Source organism: Xylocopa sonorina, chromosome 10 (genome assembly GCF_050948175.1).
Source record: "Xylocopa sonorina isolate GNS202 chromosome 10, iyXylSono1_principal, whole genome shotgun sequence".
NCBI lineage: Eukaryota > Metazoa > Arthropoda > Insecta > Hymenoptera > Apidae > Xylocopa > Xylocopa sonorina.
Window position 1 is genome coordinate 8,887,362 of NC_135202.1, and position 12,239 is coordinate 8,899,600.

Here is a 12,239-nt window from a genome sequence, read left to right on the forward strand (position 1 = left end):
ATTTCGAGAATCGAACGGTACACGAGTGATTCACCGAGCCGTGTCGTCGCGAACGTTTCCCGCGAACGAATCGACCCGTACCGCACGGTTACATCGTCGTCTTCCGTTTCTTGGCAGAAAGTTTCGGCCTCGCGACAGCCGCTGCGAGCGTACACCGCCTTCTCTAAGTCCACTTTTCACCTGGCCCCTGCGAAACAAGCGTATTCAACGGGCTTATCGTCGGAACATTTCTCGAACGGTGCCACTTGACTCGTACTCTAATTCAATAGATCGCGGCTAAGTGTCGATCTAGCAGGAAACGATTAAGATTCCGCTCGGTTAGCGACTAATCGTTACAACGTATTTATCGTAGCCACTATCGGGAACGTTTTAAATCGAGGTTCCTCGTCGCCCGTCCGCTACGAGGAACCTCGTTTTACGATCCGCTTATCGTTCGCTCGTAAAAACGATATTATGCTAACTAAGATCGCGATGAGGGGCGCCTGTCTTGTTTCTACGCCTCCTCGGTAGGGACCGTGAACAATGGGTAATTAAAGCGGCAGAATTTCTACGGAGAAATTCCATCTGTCAGTGCTTCTCTGTTTCACTCGCTGTTTTCCCGTCGTTGACACACATCCTCGGTCCTTTACGCGAGACCAGAGAAGAAGGATCGTTTCGATTAAGCGCGATGGTGGTCTAAGTTTGAGACGCCAGTTAAGTGCGAACCGAACATGTTAATCGACTCCTCCTAATTCTAACGCGAGGTTTAACGAAGGTGGAATTTAGTAAATAATTTCCGTCTCTCTGATTTTAATCTTTTAATCTCTGATTGTTTGAGAGACGAGGGTGTCGATTATGTGTCGAAAAATGTTGGTAGTACGTTCGACGTAGGATTTAACCTAACTGCAGTTGAATACAGCACATACGAAATTTCCACGTGGACCAGCTGCGAGTCCAACGTATTTCGATATAATTAGGGATGATTCCTTTGGGAGGGAAATTCGAGGGAGTCGAAAACGATCGGCGCGGCTCAAAGGGAAACGAAACGCGGAGGATATTCCCGATTCGAACGATCGGCGTAAACGATAGGCGCGGTGAACCAACCGATCCCCTTTCTCTCTTCGGTTCGTTCCTCATCCCTTTCGTGTGGGACGGGAGGAGGGGCAGACGTTTCGTTTTCTCGTCACGATTCTGGCATGTCACTGTCGTGTGTCGCCGACTTCGTGTGCATACTGTCGGCCCCCGTACGCGAGGAAGCTCTACCAGAGCCGATTCGAGATCGGGCGAAGAAATCGTTACACTTTAGGGACGGGAATGCGCTCGCCCCGCGAGACAAAGATGGAGCTCCTTTTTTATGGCGTACTTTTTTTCCAGCACCACTTTGTTTCGAGATCGTTGACACCTTCGCGCGAAGAACGCTCCCGTATCTGTTTTCTGCTTTTGATTCGACGATTGCTGTAGATTTCGAACGAACGCCTTCGATATTTTGCCCTCGACTTTGAGATTCGTGTTACTACTTGCCATGGAATCGTTGCTTGCAATTTAAAATAGATATTTTTATTAATTCACGTTTTGTACAAGGAAGATTGGTTTAGAGATAGATTTAATCGAAAAAGGGTGGAAGATAATTGTTGTTGAATCGATCTCGATGGGTCCTGAAAGATCCGTATTTGATCAATCTTTGTCCAGGCGGATTGATACGACGTTTCCTCCCTGCGCGCGTCCTACCTGGTATTATTAATCCACGCAGGTGCCTCGGCCTCTTTGGAAACGTCACGCTTGCTATTCCGTTAGCAAAATATCATTCCCTTTTTTAATCCTGCTGGAAATCCGACGAAAAAATGCTGAACCGTTGGTAAATACACACTGGCCCGACAGGGAGTGCGTGTTCGATGAAATTGGTGGTCCTGCCTTGCCAATATGGCCCGACGATCACGTTCGTACTAAACTCGTCCCTTTCTAATCGTGATATCCAATCGAGCAAATATTATCGTCTCTTACATCAGCCAATAAAAATCATTTCCTTCCATACAATAATATAATAGAATAGATTATTTAATAGATACGTAAGTACGTGTTGAAAAGTGAATCGATGCCGCCATTGTCAATTTCATTGCTTCTCGTCCCTTTCGATTTCAAAGACACCCTCGACGAGGACAAGATATCGCGAGAAGGTCTGGCTAGGTCGCTTAAAAGTTTCAAGAAACACAAGTCCACAGACAATTCGTATCGATCTCTCACGCGATCTTCCCGACGCGAGCGGAACCTTCCCATTTGTCGGCAATAAAACGTTGCACGCAGATGAAGGCGCATCCGGCGAAATTGCCACCCCTCGCCGCCTGATCACGCTCAATTTCGTCCTAACAAAACACGCGTGCCCGTGGACAATTGAAAAATAATATCGCCGAGTTTATTTAGCCGCGCGATCGCCGCCTGTGGGGCGTGGATCGCCGCGACGCTTCGGAGGGATTAAAAATAATGTTTCGAGCGTGACTGGCCAGCCCCAGGGGGATTACGGGACGCCGTCGACCGCCGCTATTGGCCGGGGATGCAGCCCCGCGGATTTTATTCAGAAGGGGGGAAAAAAACGATACGCCTGTTTTTCTTTCGTATCTCCGGTTTGGCTTGACCATTTGGGGATCGTGTCCGTTTAATTCCTCTCGTTCGATCGCTGGGTTCGCTGGCAAAAAAAAATCCTCTTTTCGGCAGCTCGAACGAAAGGGACGCGTCTACGTGGAAACTTTGATCGTTTCTGTTGAATACGGCTCGCTAATGTCGTTTCTTTACGCGCGATATAAATTGATGTACTAACTTTAGCGATGCCGGTGATGGAAGGTTCAGTTTCAATTGCAATAAAACGGTGTACGGAATCGCGTACCTCCGACGCGACGAGGAGAAAATGGCGAACGACCATCGCGGTATTAATTTCCATTAGGAAGGATCCAATTTTCGTGGCGGACAGTAAAAAGAGCCGATAATTATATTTAACAGAGAAGGTAAGGGGCGCTGATAGATTAGACTTCGAGAACCACTTTTCCACCGCTCTATATTTCCCTTCCTTCCGTCTCTTTTTTTCTGTACGATCGCCTGGTGATTTCGTTGCGAAATCGACTAGATATGAGTGTAATTAGAATACCAATTATCAGATGAGCCCAATTGAATATGCAATTATCACGTATCGTGACACGGAACGTTCTGCTTCATTTTGTACCTACCTTTTTATTAAACTTATCCCAGTTCCGATTCCTGTAGCACGAAATGATATTAACTCTGTTCAAACTATGTTCGAACTATACTTCTATTATCACTGAAGCAACTGTTACACCATCGTTATTATCAATCCAATCATCCAAATCTGTACTTCGAAATTCGCACCAGAAACGGACACGGAACGCCTCGCAAACGTGGCGGACCGCGACGCATCAAAGACGAACAAGTTCCACCCGAGCAGCTGGCTCTCTCCTCTAAATCCCAGTCGCCGCCCAATCACTATGGTCGCCCGTTGGATCCGCGGGACGCCAATTACGTCCACGAGGCGCGTCGCCATCAGTCAGTGAAATTTCCGAAACGCAAATATGGTCAGACTGTCGGCTCGGGTTGCTCCTTTCCCGATCCGGAGGCATTCCAGCCCCGCGTCTGCCTCCCTCGGTGCGCGCACTCGTCCTCGCACACCTGCGCGCCTCCTCCAAAGCGGATACCGACGATCCACCGACGGTCCGTTCGCGTATAAGGTGTTCCTCACCTGTCACTTAGACTAGCGCTACGGGAGCAGCTTCAATTACTGTTTTCCCAGCAGATACGTCTGTACCCGGGTACCACGTACACAAGGTTTATACGGGGGCTCGTTATCTCGCGGGGTGGATCGTTGCGCAGCGGCCCAGGATGCCCGCGCGATCCCCGCGGATTGATATTAGCCGTAATCCGCGTGGTAATTCGATCGATCGGCCGGACGGAAGGCCGCGGCCACGTTACCAATCGGTTATCTAGATCGGACGTCGGCTCGTTCCAGTGCGTCGCTATTTTTGGCGTGGAACGACGCTGGGATGTGTACGGGATAGGCCTCTTGGAAGCTCGATGGCGTCGCGATGCTCGGGTGGGTACCCTTTTGCGGACCACTGCGGACGAACGCTGCGAAAGGAATTATCTGCTGGCGTTTCTGGACAAATTGAAAAATGTTTAAACGTTGCTAATTCCGTTTTCTTGGCTTTTACGTCGAGTCTCTCGGAGTTGGTATTTTTCTGCTTCGATTCCGTCCGATCGAATCGCGTTATATAAGACGAACAATTAGCCGAGACGTTGATGATCGTTCGGAAGAAGAGTCATTAACTGTGGGAAGGAAGTTCGAGGCTGACTAGAGATAGATGAAGCGAGACGGAGGGAGAGAGTAGTGGCAACGGCTCGTGTGTACCCAGGGGAACTTTTCGAGGATTGTGGCACTTAACGGATGATTAAGAGGGCAAATAGAGAGCGCAACCCTGTTGGTTAACGTAGTTTCATCCCCCTCGGTTCTAACGCTCCCGGCAGGACCCTCGGTGTGTCGTACGTTTAATCGAGTTACCCCCATTTCGTAATCACCCTCGGTCCCCGAGGGTTGCCATGGCGACCGCGGGCGGTCCTGAAAGCCGATTGGCGGATCTTCACGCACGCGGAAACCCCGGCCACCCCTTTTCGCCCACCGTACGTGGCCTATTCCCCAGGATCAGCTCGAACGCTTTCAAAACCCACCACCTCTCCCTTACGCCCGTTGGATTTACACTCGGTTTAACCTCTCTTCGTCCGTCTCTCTCTCTCTCTCTCTTTCTCTCTTCACCTCCTACCACCCCCGTGGAGTCGCTCCATCGACGCCAGTATTTTACGGAGGAGCGTTGTAAAAATCGCATAAAAGCTTCCAACAGCTTGGACGATTTATACGCGTACGCTCCTCGCGATTTTATTTGCTACGCCGCTCGTGGCAGCTGGCTCTTTTTTCGTCGCTTGAATTTTGAGACGCTACTGGAACCGCGGAGTCATCCAGCGGCACGACTGTTTGGATTTGGAACAATATCGCGCGAGGGAGCAATTATGTTTACGGTGTTTCAATTTAAGTTTCCAGGTATTACTACCCGGTGACTGGGGTGTTTCGATTAGCTCGAATAAATTGGATTTATTAGCGGTAATCGAATTAACTGATGGCGGGTTAATGGAGGCCGGAATTGGGGCTACTTGCTTCGAAAGGGGTGGAATTATTTATAGAATGCCCGGTGGAAAGGGTATCGACGTTATCGAGTACACGAGTCATTCTGATCTTCGTTTAGAAAACCAAAATTCTAAATTCAGACTTTGTTCAAAATTTCTCCAACCAAACCGTCGCCAGTCGAAACCATTCCATTCACCCCCGACACTCGCAAATTCCAGCTAAACTCTACTGATGCGACGGTATCACGATCCCCATTCTGAAAGCCGTATCCACCCAATCGCCGGATGATCTCGATGCTACTCGTTCGATCCCCGACGGAGGCTAATCCGGGTCTTGTCAAAACCACGTTGGATCGGGTGTTAGACAAACATCCCTCCCCTCTCGTTCTCCACCTTCTTCGTCGTTCGTCGATTCAACAGCACGGAGTCACAATGCCGATTTCACGCGTTGATAGTTCGAAAATGGTCCCCCTTTTCAACCCTTCCACGGGGCAGGAAGCAGGAACAGGACAATGTGTATCTAACAGTCAATTCGAGGACAATGCTCAGCTCTGGCTCCTGGTCTGTCGCAGCAGTCGCTTCGTACTGTGTTTCCCCCCTTTTCTTTTTACTCTTCACCCCCCTCGACTGACGGAGGGGTTCCGCGTCAGCGACACGGGCCATTGTAACCGGATACACCCCGTTTAAGGGGTGGCTCCTTGATACACTGGGGTGGATCGTAACTAGTTGCCACTTAATTTGCCACCGTTGGAGAGGGTCGATAGCCCTGCCGCAAGTCCGTCCGGATTGGCCAAATCGATCGGCGTACGCGCGGATACGCGGCGCGTCGAACCGTTTACGCTCCATTGCGGCACGATTCGCGAAACGGTGCTGACTGAAAGGAACAGCTCGCCCGGAATTTTATCTCTCGCCCCTCTCGAAACGACGTTTTCGTTTCTCGCTTTATCTAACCACTGTCTATGCCCCGTCCGTTTACTCGACGATTTATGCGGTTACTCGGAATTGAATTCCCCGGTTATTGCCAGGCGTAAATTTAATGGGGATTAGATTGGGGAGGGGAAAAAAGGAACGTATCGGAATTGCTAATTCCACGGCTGCTATCGACGGTGTTACCAGAATATCGCGCGGCGCACAATGGCGCTATAATTCTTATCAGAGTCTCAGCTAAACGCCCTGTACCAATTAAATCACGATCTTTCAATTTCAATCGAACGATACCCACTCGAAGACTATCTAACCGCGTATATATAATTCACCGATTCGTCAGGTATAACCGCGACCGTAATTAATCTAACGGAATCGCAATTCTCTGTTGCAGGTGAAGGTCTGGTTCCAGAACCGACGGACGAAGCACAAGCGTATGCAGCAAGAGGAGGAGGCGAAGGCGCAGCAGCAATCCGGGGGCGGCGGTGGTGGAGGCGGGGGTGGCGGGGGTGGCGGTGGTAACGCGAACAACAATTCCAACAACAAGAACACCCATCACGTGAGCAAATGGCAGCAGGAGACCGGCGACTACCACCACGAGGAGGAGGAGGAAGAGGAGCACATCGATCCGGAGGCAGAGGAATGTTCCAGCGGCTCGGAGGCGTAGCTAGACGTTCTCTGCCTGGACTAAAGTGCCAGGAGTTGCGTTCAGACCGACGAGCAACGTCCCTGGGGCTCGCATCGTTCGAGTCGCGTACCACTCGATGGGTCGTGTCACAGTCGAACGTGCATCGAGACGTGGAGGAGAGGAGGGCCTTCACGGTGCTGCACGGTGGGCGAATTCGGTGCAATCGATGGAATTGCCGGGTCGTATCGAGCGAGAAATTGGAATCGGAGACGGGACGCACCTTTGGGGAGGCGCGAGGAATAGAATGGAATTGTATTTTTATTCAGAATGTCCAAAGATTACGTGGAGTTTCCAAGTTTGGAGAGATCGAGGGACGAGGAGTAGTTTTGAGATGCGAGCAGAAGTACTTGGATGAAATCGCTGAAGTAACTTCGAAGATGGTGAGTGGTGTGCTAACATTCGAGCAAGCTCGGCACCGCGCGAGAAGAAACTGCTGGTAAAAACCAAAAATTTATTACAATTCTGAGAGGAATTCTACGGAACGAGATGGCGAACAGTCATAAGCCTCTCGAGTATGCGAAGGAATTGTTCGAGTGCCATGGCTGGAATTACGCGGAATTCCAAAGATTCTACAAAGGAACGTGTATCAGCTGCAAAATAAATCAAAGCGTGTACGAGGAGGCTAGAGTCAATCGAGGAAGAACACCAACGTGAACAGAGTTGAAGAAGGAATTGCGTGTCCCGTGAATTTCCAAAGATTGCAGCAACGAACACGACTGAGACGAGACGAAACGCGCGCCGCGTTTCGCTGGTGATAATCGCTCGACGCCCAACGACTCCCACGATCGTCGACGGTACGTTACCGGAAGACTGTGGATCTCCCTGTTGGCAAGACTGACACAGTTCCCCTATCTGTCGAAGTATGCTCACGAAAAAGAGCTCTCGAGAGTCTAGCGACGGAATTGCGCGGGCTTTCGAACAGCTCGGAAGCCGGATAATGGAGGCATTGTTCCTCTAGACTAGACGAAGCCAAATGGACGAGTTTCCGGCGGAAACGGCGGCGTCGTGGAACCCCGAACGCTTCGGAGAACGCATCGCGGACTGAACTTTCCCCTCTTCTCGGTGGAATCGCGTCCCTTTCGCGCGGCAACGATATCAATTTCATCCCCCTCCGTGTTTCTCTTCTTTTCTTTCTTTTTTTTACCATAGTTCCTCGAGCAATTTACAGAAAGACGCAGAGGGAATATTCCACGGGAACGTCGATTTCGCGAACGTTCCTCCGGAATATTGGGGCAGAGGAGAAGAGGGTGAGGCGGTTGGGGATGGAGGGATCGGAACCAGGCCCAAGTTTAATCCCCGGTAGATCGTCGTGCGTTTCACACGCATCTTGCCATAGATCGTCCGATGGCGGAACGGAGCCAGTGTACATAAATAAATATCGAGAAGAATCGTAGACTGTGATCCGCGATGGATCAGCCGTCTCGCGTCTCGCTAGGAAACGACGAGAGAGGATCGATCCTTTACTCGAAACGGAAGGACCCGTGTCCCCTGTATGTGTGCGTGTATCGGTGTAAATAGTTGAATGGAGGGGAACGTGATCGCGCGAAGGAAGCTGATCACCGGTATAGTATAGATAATTGTTGAAAAAGAGAAAGAGAGAGAGAGTGGGAGGGAGAGCAAGAGGACGAGTGTTTGTCGATGACGCGTGGACACGTGCAACTGAAAATGAGAAACGAGCATGGAGGAGGAGATTGAGAGTGCCAAACTTCGTAATCTTTTTAGAGAGTGAAGAATCCCAGTGTAAACTCGAGTTGTACTTGCGAATTGTACTTAACCCCGTCGTTGTCCCACGAGCGACCAGTATTTCCCTTCTGTCGAATCGATGTCCGAGATGTACCGACGATTTAAATTATTATATCGATTACGTTAGCCGGACAGCTGGGCGTGGCGGCTGCGAGGATCGTTCGCGAGGAATCGTCGTTTTCTTTACCTCTGTTACTCGCTTCGCGGATGGGGGTTATATGTATCGTGCATACGTATATCTCTCTTCCGTAGGTTTCTCGAGGAGACTAGGAGAGGATTAGTCGAGGTGAAAGAATGGAATCGATCCGGGCGAGATTCGAATCGGGAACTCGACGCCGCTGGAAACTCGTCCGGATCGGGATGGATCGTAATTCCTGGCGAACGATCGGGCCGCACCGCTCGACCGGTCCGTTTTGTAAATACTCTGTACATAAAAGAATTGTGATTTTACTCGGCGTGCAAAACGCGTAGGATTGCACGGTCATTCGGATGATTCAGTTCGTGTTCTAACGATATAGCGAAATAAATTATATCATCTCTTCACGACAGCACGTCTCTGCGTTTCATTCGTCAACCAGCCTTGAATCCGGCCAGATGGATTAGCTTGCCGTCGAGAGAGAAGACTAGCGAAGTGAACCAGAAAATTCTACCTCGACGTGTCCACGATCTACGAACATTTTCAAATCTTCCCTTCGATCGATGGAAAATCAAGTCATCGTCCTCGACACAACGTCCTTCCAAAACTCACTGCAAACATTTAACAAGCCACTCTCCAAATCAACGTCCTACCACATAATTCGCCATCTTTGAAGCGCTCTTCAACATCCTCCTTATCAATTACACTACAGTCAGCAAGGACTTGAGAATCCTCGTCTACATCCAGCCAAACAATTTGCAATGCATGCAACCCATCAACAACGCTCCAACAATCGCCACGAAATCCAGCATGAAAATTGAACAATTTATACTCCAACTAACAAGAACGCGAGAAATCTGCTTCCGAACCGACAGGACTCCGACAAATCCAAATTTACATCCTACAAAGTAACCCACGATCATCGAAGCATCGCCAGCATCCTTTTCACTAACTCTTGGAATGATCCACGCTGAACGAGGTGAACTCGGTTCGAGAAGAAGACACAATGGCTCGGCTCGAACCCTGTTTCACTCGTCCAAAGGTAGATATCGCTAGCACGGAAGCGACGTTTCTGCTTTTTCGCAGGCTACCGGCCCGATCGTTGTCGATAATCGCTTTGTAATCGCCGCCTCGAGGACGAATAATTACGCGTGCGGCCGGCTAGCCCGTAATTAACCGAGCCTCGTCTGTCCGAAACAACGGATATGCGAGAGGCGAACACTTCGCGAAGAGTAATTATTTTTCCAACGAATTGCCGGCTCTCCACGGGTCCGCCACTTTCGTGAACTCTAACAGTAGCCCTTAACCCGCACTTATCGGTTGACAATTTAATAGCGAATCGTGACGATCTCGCAGACGGTTCGGGCGAAAGGTTACTTTTTAAAGTGAAGAATATTCTCTGAGAAGAATTAGACGGTACAATCGTTTTTTTGGCATTTTATCAACTTCTTCGCGATTTTTTAAATCTATCCATTGGACTCAGATGAACCATTTTCTCTGACAGTGTTCGATAACATAATCTTATGTCCATCGAATATTAAACGAGTTATTTGCGCGAAATTCGTTGCGAAAGGTAATTGGGGACTGCACGAGGCGATAATTAAGCGCGTTAATTGGAAGCTTGATGGAGGGTTGATAATTAAGCCCAGAAGGGTAGGGGACGTCGATCGCCAATTAATAGATCTCATAGTTCATCGGTGTCTGCCTCTTGTCGACAGTTCGCAGGTCCATTTTCAGCGTGGTACGTCGCCCTTACGGGCTGGCTCATTAATATTCGCGCGAGCCGCTCGTCCTTAATCGATGATTACCCGGCGACCTGGCAATTAGCGCATCACTCGGTTCCTATCGATCCTCTTTATCGTCGACGATCTCGTCCCACGTTCACATCTCAGCTTTTTGCCTCGTTCTGGGTACGAGGCTACCGGACAGCCTGTCTTCGAAAAGCAATTATTTTTATAGGCATCTCTTTCGAACAGTGCTACTTGTTCCATTTTTCTTCGGATTTCCCTCCGTCAAACTTCGTCGAAGAAGTGAAATTGGAGCAGAAAAACCGCGTCTAAGCTGATCTTCTTGGCATATCCGAAGGCCACGCACACATAAAACTATCCAGCGTGGAGGGAATATCTGTTATCCAACGAGCTCGAACGTCCGCGTACAGTCGAAACTAGAGAAAGATGACCAACGGGAAAGAAAGAACGACGCGGTGCGAGGGAAAAGGAAGAACGGACGAAACAGCGACGGGGAACCGGTGCGCGAAGGGTGGGAGTCGTCGAGGGCCGCGAGTTCAGAACTGCTAATTATGTAAATTGCCGGTGTTGCAAATTACCCTCACAGTTTGCGTTCATTCTGCACACAATCCACACGGTCCCTGCACACCTCGCACGGAATCCATCCCCTCGGATACTGTTACTTCCTTCGAGAAAGAGAGCCTCCGCGGATCGATGGAGGAGAAGGCGAACGGTACGCACACGCGTGAGAGAGTGGAAACAGAGGATCCTCGAGAGATGGAACGAGATCCTCCTTGTACCCATGACACGCTGCCCGTTCGTCATAACCGGTATTCGACGAACGCGTTCCTAGTGGCGTACGATATTTAGTCGCAGCGAGAATTCGGTGCCGTGGATGTGTTCTCTGTTCGCGACTCTCGCGAGGTTATTCTTTACGGTTTTGTTCGATTGGAAATGGGTTTCGTCGAAAGTCGATGGGAAGAGAAGCGGTCGAGACGAGTCATAAGTCACGGTAAACGATCTGATAATTGAGCCTCGGTATCTTCCAGAAGCTTCAACTAGCCAATAAACCTGGGAACACGTCTGGCCAACACCGTCGTATTTTATCCACGACCAGTTGGAACACTGTTATCAGGGGCTTACCTCGCGCAAAACCACGAACTTCGAATCACAGTTCTGTATGCCATAACCAGAGCCATTAAACCGAACGATCGATCATCGCCGTAAATGGTATCGTTCTACCTGATGCGAGCGTGTTGCCCGGCGCTTGAACGATACTAAACCATCGCCGAGTGGAAGTTAATCGATGGCATAATCGACGAGCCCAATAAAATTCCGCGCTTCCACGCGGATTAATATACGTTCGCGGCGTGGCAACGGCGTATCATTAGCTCTATTTTGGAAACCTGCTGAAAGGGAGATAGAGCGGGAGCCGGTGGAAACCGGTTGGAATCGCGTTGGCTATTACGGGACCCGCGTCGAATCGATATGATTGAGTGGAATACCGTAGCGTTTCGAACGGTTTCACGACGCTGCAACGCTGCGCGGAGTAATTGAACTATCGCAAACGCGGAACAAGTGTGCCACATTGTTGCAGGCTTTCGGTTACAATTTTCTCTCTGGACGTCGGTTTCAGTCTCGAAGCTGGAAAAATCGTAACTCGTTGCACGAGCTTTGTATAAGAGTGCGGTCACCTCTTGTTGGATGTCCTTCGGGAAACCGCAATTACCCGCGAGCGAACGTTTGAAAACGCGCGTTTACCCCGGTGGAATCTCTTACGTTCTCTCTCTGAAATTTATTCCACGTGAACGCGAGGATAGAGGCAGATACGTCAATTCCGCGTGCAAATTACACGCGCGTCTCCATC

General features: G+C 49.8%; 1 protein-coding gene across 1 annotated transcript in view; it reads left to right on the plus strand.

The window, feature by feature from the left end:
* LOC143427904 (uncharacterized) overlaps positions 1–6,785 on the plus strand; it is a 28,922-nt gene extending 22,137 nt beyond the window's left edge. The window contains exon 3 of the mRNA XM_076902410.1: positions 6,473–6,785. Within this exon, the coding sequence (XP_076758525.1) occupies positions 6,473–6,745 (273 nt within the window). The 3' untranslated portion in view covers positions 6,746–6,785. The remainder of the gene's footprint in view (positions 1–6,472) is intronic.
* The last annotated feature ends 5,454 nt before the right edge of the window (positions 6,786–12,239 follow it).